This window comes from Danio aesculapii, chromosome 1, assembly GCF_903798145.1.
Source record: "Danio aesculapii chromosome 1, fDanAes4.1, whole genome shotgun sequence".
NCBI lineage: Eukaryota > Metazoa > Chordata > Actinopteri > Cypriniformes > Danionidae > Danio > Danio aesculapii.
In genome coordinates, this window is record NC_079435.1 from 62900543 (window position 1) to 62910606 (window position 10064).

A 10064-nucleotide genomic window follows, 5' to 3' on the forward strand; every position below is an offset into this window, starting at 1 on the left:
TCCACTTAGAATCCAACATGAAAAACATTTCTGTTTGTTATTGGCATTGATTGTTTTGAAATTTAAATGACATTTACATGCCTGTGTTTTTATTCCTGTAATAAATATGGCTGTCAAGCCAACAGTTGGAGGATCTTGATGGTTTATTGCAGGTGTGTTGTTTACATGAAGAAATCAGCGTTACAAGTTAAACAAAACTATAATAAACAATCATATTTTGTATTTAAATAGTTTTTTGTCTTGCGTTTACATTCATTTTACATTTGAATAGCCAAAATTACAAGTTTCAGTCTTTTAAATGTGATTAATCGCGATTAATTGCAAAAAAAAGTGTGATTAATTAGTTACGTTTTTTAATCGATTGACAGCACTAATTATATCAAATACAACATATTTATTTTTAAATGAGTGAACATTTCAGGCTCAGTGTGTAAATGAACAAAAATATTACATAATATTAAAATATATTACATTAAGTTATTAACTTTGCAACTGTTTTTGGTGCGTTAATCTTGTCAATAGTATTATTCAGAGGGTTATAATCCGCACTCATTAAATAATTACTTTATATAACTTTTATTTCACATTCTTCAGTGATACAAAACACAGATGTTTCAGCACAATGCCTTTCTCAGTGTGTGACATAATCCTCTCCCTCCACCCTTTTATCCCACAGTCAATAAGATTACATCATTAGACGGCCACTCGATGACTAAAAACAATCTCATTTTCATTTCAATCCACTGTAAAGAAACACATAAGAAATATTTACCTTCACCTTTAAAAATATCATTTCACAGGAAAAATAATTGTTTTATACATCACCGAAGAAAGTAAAATAAATTAAATAAATAATTATTAAATGAGTGTTAATCATGACCTTCTAAATATATTACATAAAAAAATAAATGCACTGTATTTAATGTAATGTGTGAAAACTATGCTAATTTTTTTCATGCACATGATCAAAAAAAATTACATCAGAATATATTACCTTATATTATTTATTCTTTAATGTGTGAAAAGGCCATATTATATTATATTATATTATATTATATTTTATATTATATTATATTATATACGGTGCATTTGTTTTTTAATGTGTGAAAGTTTTGGGCTCAGTGTGCAATGATTTTAGTGCTACAGTGCCTTGGTTTCTGAGTGTGAATATCTGCTGATGTGTGTGTGTGTGTGTTTCTCTCTGACCGCTCGTATGAGGCCGGTTCCCGTCTCCATGGTGCTCAGGCGAGTGTCTCCGATCTTCAGCGCCAGGATCTGAGCTCCAGGAGCCACACCGTTACGCTCGGGTTCATCTGGGAAATGACCTGCTGCGATGCTGGCCACGTGTGTCCCATGGGCCCCTGCACTCGCACACACACACACACACACACACACACACACGCACACGCACACACGCACACACGCACACACGCACACACGCACACACACACACACGCAGATTAATGAAAAACTCCTTCATGTTCAGTTATACACACATTTCATTCACTGATGCACATTTCAGGTCAGGTTAATTGTACTTCTTTAGCGCTTTATACAAAAATGCTGCTTGATTGTGTTCAGACCTTTAATATTTACTGCATTAAAGTAATCATATGGTCATTACTGTGCTGGAAAATAACACCACATTGCTCAACATGTGTGGTGAATCTCTCTGTGTGTGCGTGTGTGTTTGATTGATGCACCTCCGCTGGTGACAATACAGAGTGTGTTTCCCTCGTCGTAGATGTTGACGGAGAAGTTGAGCATTTCTGCGAATCCCAGCGTGCAGAACTCCTGTCTCTCTCTGTAAGAGCTGAGGACAGTGCAGGACGACAGATCTCCACACTCAGACGTGTCCACCACAGCCCTGACACACACACACACACACACACACACACACAGCAAGAGAGAGTCATCAAACACACATACAATCATTAGACTCACTCAGACACATGCAATAGAGTCATTAGACACATGCAAAAACGAAAAGCACACAAATCACACACATACACACACACACACACACACACACACACACACATCTGTCTGAACAAGTCGGCTGCATTTATACTGTTTAGTGTGCTGACCTCCACGTGACCCCGTCGTGCCATGATATACAGTCATACACGGGTCCAGGATCACTGTATTTCTTCTCCAGCATTCCCAGCAGCTCCACATGACACTGCAGCTCCTCCTTCTGGAGCTTCTCCATCTGAAAACACACACACACTCAATTTCAGTACAAAATAACAATACACAACCATGATACAATAATAGCTCATACCTCACATTTATTTGCCTACTAAACACACTAAAGAGCTTATAAAAGGCCGGATGTGATGCAGATATTCAATAATTCAGTATATCATCAGCTGTGTGTATTAGCTAATGCATTTACTAACATGAACAAACAATAATCAATACATTTATTACAGGATTTGTTCATGTTAGTTAAAGAAAATACAGTTGTTCAATGTTTATGATAACTCACTGTGCATTAACTAATGTTAACAAGCTTGAATCAGCATTTTAATTATGCATTAGTAAATGTTGAACTGTGATTATTAAAGGGTCACCAAACACCAAGACACATCTGTTTGAGCTGTTGACAGTCATATATGTGTCCCACGCTGCTAAAAACACTATTAGGACACATATATCACACTAAAAAGTGAAAATTGGTTGTTTTTGAGTTACCTCGAGCAAATTTGTTCTTCCGGTGTGTGAAGAAATTTTGAAGCTGCGTCACGGCCATGAGATTATGGTGTAAATTCCAATGTGGAGACTAGATGTCTGTACCGGCGGTACAACGTGATTGAGTTTTCCGCATTTAATCATGAGAAAGACTTGATTCGAACCAATCAGCGTGCTCTATTGTGAATGAGGTGCATGATTCATTAATATGCATGACAGCTTTGAAGACGCCACGTTGTGTTGCCAACCATAATTAAAACAAGTGGAAGAAGAAGAATTGTTCGGAAACATGGGTCATCAGTGTTGTGTTTATAAATGTGCCAAAACGAAAGTTTTGTTTCCATTTCCCTGTGACGAGAGCACCGATCTCCTGTGGATTACAGTGATCTGCTAACACGCCACAGAAATATGTTTGTAAGGAACATTTTACCCGAGAGCTTTTAAATCTGGAAATGGTGAAATCCGGATTTGCCGCTCGTCTCCTTTTAAAAATGAGGCGGCTCCAGTCGGTGTTGATTGTCCTGTCTCTACAGATCTGGTAAGTGTGTGTAATCGGTGTTCTTTGTTTGTTTAATCAGATGGTTAGTTGGTGTCGTCAGCTGTACTCTTTCAGTGTTTAATGACACACCTTAGTCAAAATGACTTCTAAGTTACTCAGTTTACAGTACATTAATATCACTACAATATTATGGACTGAAAGATCCGCTGTAAATGCTGCTCTCCGAATGTAAACACCGAAATGCTCAGGGTTTTTTTTTCCCATTCAGTGTGCTGCATTAAAATTTCCATTAAAACTACTCTCTACCAGCAGTTCCTTGCATCCAATATCTGGTTTGTCACGGGGGGCATGCATGAAATGTTCCTGAATGAAAGTGAAAGTGCCAAATTGCAGTTAAAGTCGACAAATTAAGAATGAGACACCCGAAATTACATGAAACTCAGGAGGAAATGTGAATAGTGTGGTGACGCGATGGCGTTAATCAATCTGTGTGCTATAACATGTAAAACGGGATCATGAAAGAAACATTCAAAAGCAGCTCATGTAAACACCATACTAATGTTTTACTCAGATTAAGGCAAGTAATTCGATGACTGATGTCCATGTAAACGTAGTCACTGTCTGTCTCCCCTGCGTCTGTGTTGTCGGTGTGAATATCAGTTGTAGTGCACATACTGAAACTCCCCTTTTCATGCAAACACTCCCCTTTTTCGACACTCCCACCTAAACAAAGCTGTTTTCAAACTAGAGGTGTGAAAACACCCTGCTGAGACAGGGGGGGGGGGGGTCATGGCCCTACAAATGCTGTACAAGATTGTTCATATACATTAACTAATGAAACCTTATTTTAAAGTGTGACCCAATACTGATATTGTGGGCACTTCAACTAGTGAATAACCATTTATTATTTAACATTATAGTGCTTATATTCAGAATATTCAGGGTGTATTTGCAGAGGTGTTCATAACAATGCTTAGAGACTTAATTAATTAGCTAAATAGTGCAAACATGAATATATTATTACATTACAACATCAGTGCTGTGAAAGAAACCCTGTGAAACTGAGAACAGTCACATTAAGTGAAGTTTCATAAACTAATTTGGAGAGGAGCACGTGATATGATTGAGCACGACTGGCCGCTCATCTGTAATCAGTAATGATCCAATCAGAGTGATCCTAGTTTACTATAAGGGCGTGCTCACACTATGTACAGTTGCCTTTAACTGGGTCAAAGCATGCTTGTTCCCCCTCCCGTCTCCCCCGATGGCCCTCACTCATATTACATTCGGGCCTGGGCACGCTTCCGTCATCGATGATGCGCTGGTCAGAGGCGTTCTCGCTCAGCACAGTGGAGATTTCCTCAGTTATTTCATCGTTTAAGTTATTTAATATGCAGCGACACACAGTCAGATATTTCGCTGAACAGATCAGACACTTTTGACACTCATAAACAATAAACAAGTCCTCGTGCTGCAGGAATTAGGAGGTTTGCTGAAGGTGCGGAGCTGTCGTGCAGTGAGGGGTTTGCGTCTTTAATAATCTACAACAGTTTGCGTTCATTGAACAGTAAGAATGATTAATAAACACATATGAAACAGTCTCTTAAAGTCACATCTCGCGTTCAGTTTTGGGCTTTGGTGCGTTATGCACTCACACACAAGCGTACTGCTCCAAAACCCAAATGAACCGGGCCCAATTCAGAGCACTGAAACGGGCCTGGGCACGGTTCGGATAGCATAGTGTGAGTAGGCCCTAAATGGATCATTTTCTTCCTTCTGCTCTATCTCCATTCTGGAAGAACCCCCCTTCCATCCCATCTCCTCCTTTTCCTCCCTTTTCTAAAGAAGGAGCTCTCAAGACCTACCTGATCTCAGATCTCCTGATATGCTTATTGACCGGGCGGGAGCCCTGGGCTCAAATATTTCCGAGCTCAGGGTTCTCTCCCGGGACAGCATGCCAAACCTGCTTTAAATGCTAAGCATATCTAAGTGGGAACTCTTGAACTGTTCACTGGAAATTTATCGGTGGCTGAAACACACTGGCTGTGCATATAAAGCACAATAATCACAGCAAATATGATATTAAAATATGATATTAATATGATCATAAGTGCACCTGTGAGGGGTTTGTGTGTGTTTGATCAAACTCTTCTGTCCTGCGGCTGGCCTCAGCGAGAGCCGCTCGGTGTGTCGGATCCCACAGCTTCTCCTTACGCTCTTTCTGAAGCGCCACAACACACACACACACACACACACACAAGAAAAGATCATGTAAAAATCAACAAATGCGCACACACACAAGAGGATCGTTCTAGTATAAATCAACACAAACATGCACGCACACACACACACACACACAAACAAGGAACGATTATGCACACACAATCAAGAAATGCACACACACACACACTCACACACACAAAACAAAAGATCATGTAAAAATCAACAAATGCGCACACACACACACAAGAGGATCGTTCTAAAATAAATCAACACAAAGACGCACGCACACACACACACAAGGAACGATTATGCACACACAATCAAGAAATGCGCACACACACACACACACACACACACAGACACACACACGAGGAACAATCATGCACAAACAATTAATGCACACACACGATCAAGAAATGCACACACACACACAAGGAACGATTATCCACACACAATCAAGAAATGCACACACACACACACACAAGGAACAATCATGCACACACAGTTAATGCACACACACACGAACACAAAAATCGAGGAACGATCATGCACACACAATTAACAAATACACGCAGACAAACATGCATGCGCACACACAATCAAGAAATGCACACACACAAGGAACAATCATGCACACACACAAGGAATGATCAAGCACACACACACACACACACACACACAGGTGACTGGCATCAGTCTGGCATTACCTGTATTCTCTCTTTAAGAGCTTTAGGGAAGAAATCATAACCGTTCTTTACTCCGATGTGATATTTCCCTGTGGGATTCACCCACGCTGCAGGAATCTGAAGAGAAACGGGAAACATTTACTCTCAAAAACAATTCATATATATTTACACTGTCACATCATCATCATCATCATCATCATCATGACACACCAACTCTTCAATAAATGAAGGAATAAATAATAATAAACAATCATTTTTTCATAAAGTTAGATTTTTTTTTAACTTTGTACAGCATGTTATGCTAAAGCATCAGCAATATTTGGATTTGCACACAATTAGCATAGCAATGACTGTGAATAAATGACAGCAAGAGAAAGAAATCATCAACAGTAAAGCATGCTGTGCATCGCAAAAGGAGAAGATGAGAGACTTTAAATATTAAAAATTATAATATAATAATAATAATAATAATAATAATAATGGTGATAATAATAATCATAATAATGATAATAATAATAATAATAATAATAATAATAATAATAATAATGATAATAATAATAATAATGATGATAATAATAATAATAATGATAATAATAATAATAATAATAATAATAATGATAATAATAATAATAATGATAATAATAATAATAATAATAATGATAATAATAATAATAATAATAATGATAATAATAATAATAATAATAATAATGGTGACAATAAAAATAATAATCATAATAATGATAATAATAATAAAGATAATAATAATGGTGATAATAATCATAATAATGATAATAATAATAATAATAATAATGATAATAATAATAATAATAATAATAATGATGATAATAATAATAATAATGATAATAATAATAATAATAATAATAATGATGATAATAATAATGATAATAATAATAATAATAATGATAATAGTAATAATAATAATAATAATGATGATAATAATAATGATAATAATAATAATAATAATGATAATAATAATAATAATAATAATAATAATAATAATAATAATGGTGATAATAAAAATAATAATCATAATAATGATAATAATAATAATAATAATAATGATGATGATAATAATAATAATCATAATAATGATAATAATAATAATAATAATAATAATAATAATAATAATAATAATAATAATAATGGTGATAATAAAAATAATAATCATAATAATGATAATAATAATAATAATGATGATGATAATAATAATAATCATAATAATAATAATAATAATAATGATGATGATAATAATAATAATCATAATAATGATAATAATAATAATAATAATAATAATAATAATAATAATAATAATGATAATAATAATAATAATAATAATAATAATAATAATAATAATGGTGATAATAAAAATAATAATCATAATAATGATAATAATAATAATAATAATAATGGTGATAATAATAATAATAATCATAATAATGATAATAATAATAATAATAATGATGATGATAATAATAATAATCATAATAATAATAATAATAATAATAATGATGATGATAATAATAATAATCATAATAATGATAATAATAATAATAATAATAATAATAATAATAATAATAATAATAATAATAATAATGGTGATAATAAAAATAATAATCATAATAATGATAATAATAATAATAATAATAATAATAATAATAATAATAATATGTAAAGAAAATAATGCAAATAATAAAATTAAATACAAACATTTATTTCTAGATGCATAATGTATCAGATATTCAGTATGGTTATTGTAAATGTCCAGGAGTCTTAATTATACATTTTTTTTGAGTTTCCATCTGAGCACCTGAAACTCTGAAAATTATATGTTTTTATATATATAACTGCACAGAATGGCCAGTTGTGTGTGTTTTCTCACTTTAAGTGTGCGTCCCGTCAGGCCGCTCACACTGCCCTCCTTCACCTCCACCACCGTGCACATGTTCACGTCGCCGCTGCCCGTCGTGTCGATGATGTCCACGATCTTCGGCTTTCCATCTGTGGTGATCTGAACCAGAGGACATAACACACTTCAGGCCTTCACAATATAGCCCTTCAGCACCGATACCGCAGAGAGTTCTTTAACACTGTCTGTCAGTAATGACACAAAGACTTTTGATTTCTGTTCTGTTAAGAAAAAATACATGTTTAATATCAGATTTCCCCAGTATATTATAACAGCCCCAACGTTACACTTCAGCGTCACACACTTCATATCAGCTTACATGATGAAAACTGAGGCCAACACATGACAGGATCCACAGAGTTTCATATGAGCATCAGCCATATGATCATTCATCATCCAGAAATGAAGATCAGCTTCTGTCCACAAGAGCCCTTAGTTTCTTTATTACCACATCAGAAGCATATAGCTGTTTTACAGCAAGATTAACATCAATAAAAACAATACATCATATTAACAACTTCAATTCTATAAAAAAAGAACATGGGAAGGAAAAAAAAAATACTCATTTTTCATGATAAACATTAGATATGATTTTCAAGTGCCCTTAGCAGTGCAGTACAAGAAGTGCTGACAGCTGAGCAAAAGCTCACAACAGCTGCTGGATCTTCTGTCAGCTCATGTTAAACACAAACCATCACTGATTATAACCCAGCATACAGCTAGAGATCGTTTTGCAGAACTGCTGCCTATGTAGGGAGCTCACTAGGGGTTGAAACACAGCCATTGCCATGTATAACACAATGGATTTTATTTTAGTTTGACATGTTAAATGATTACATTCATTTATCTAAGTACCTACCTTGTCATATGTCTCAAACAAATCACGGTAGTAGCACAGTAACTGTTGTTTAATATCAGTGTATTCTCAGTAAAGTGAGTGTCAGTCATGAGGATGACACAGCTTGTCCTTTCAGGTAATCATTTTGTGTATTTGGGGGCTTTTCTTAGCTTTGTTTACTAGAGATTTGTTAGTGCTTCGCTGGTTAAGTGTGATACTTGAATTCCAGTAACGTTCGCTGGCTGTGATTCCGTTAACGGGAGAAAACCCCGCTGCGGCCTACTGATGAGTTGCAGCCGCGAGCTCGATTTACCTGCATGCCCGGGGCCCCTGGGTCCACGCCGGTGTCGAGGATCGCGATGAGCACCCCTCGGCCATCGTACTCCGGGTACTTGGTGAGGAACGAAGCAGCGCCGGTTTCTTTTTTCGGGAGCAGCCCGTGAAACGGGAACGGTTCTTCGGCGGAATGAGCAGACATGACCGTACAGAAGGGGAATGAAAACACAACACGAAACAGCGGACACCGGTACCGACACAATGTGCGATGACGCTCTTAAAGGCGCAGCGACACTCTCAGCCTCACACACACACACACATGCACTGACAGATGAAGGCAGAATTATTAGCCCTCCTGTTGATTTTAAATAATTTTATATTTCCCCCAATTCCTGTTTAATTCATAATTTACATTTATAAACATATTTATAAAATAATGATGTCATAATTAATTAAAGAATTTCTCACAGTATTTCCTGTAATATTTGTTCTTCTGGAGAAAGTCTTATTTGTTTTATTTAGGCTAGAATAAAAGCAATTTTTAATTGTTTTAAAGCCATTTAAGGTCAATATTATTAGCCCCCTTCAGCAATATTAGTGTTGGATTGTCTCCAGAACAAACCACTGTTATACAATGACTTGCCTAATTACCCTAACTTTACCCTAATTACCCTAGTGAAGCCTTTAAATGTCACTTTAAGCTGAATACTAGTGTCTTGAAGAATATCTAGTCTAATATTATGTGCTGTCATCATTCATTCATTCATTTTCTTTTCGTCTTAGTCCCTTTATTAATCACGGGTCACCACAGCAGAATGAACCGTCAACTTATCCAGCATATGTTTTACACAGCAGATGCCCTTCCAGCTGCAACCCATCACTGGGAAACACCCATACGCAGTCATTCACACACATACACTA

The 10064-nt window shown here is 35.5% G+C and overlaps 1 protein-coding gene across 3 annotated transcripts in view; it reads right to left on the reverse strand.

Moving 5' to 3' along the window:
- tpp2 (tripeptidyl peptidase 2) overlaps positions 1–9428 on the reverse strand; it is a 36681-nt gene extending 27253 nt beyond the window's left edge. For all 3 annotated transcript variants that reach the window (XM_056463992.1, XM_056463985.1, XM_056463976.1), the window contains exons 1-7: positions 9181–9428; positions 8003–8131; positions 6124–6219; positions 5310–5414; positions 2088–2212; positions 1704–1867; positions 1207–1361 (exon numbers count right to left, since the gene is read on the reverse strand). In XM_056463992.1, coding sequence (XP_056319967.1) covers positions 1207–1361; positions 1704–1867; positions 2088–2212; positions 5310–5414; positions 6124–6219; positions 8003–8131; positions 9181–9345 — 939 coding nt within the window. In that variant the 5' untranslated portion in view covers positions 9346–9428. The remainder of the gene's footprint in view (positions 1–1206; positions 1362–1703; positions 1868–2087; positions 2213–5309; positions 5415–6123; positions 6220–8002; positions 8132–9180) is intronic.
- Between the last annotated feature and the right edge of the window lie 636 nt (positions 9429–10064).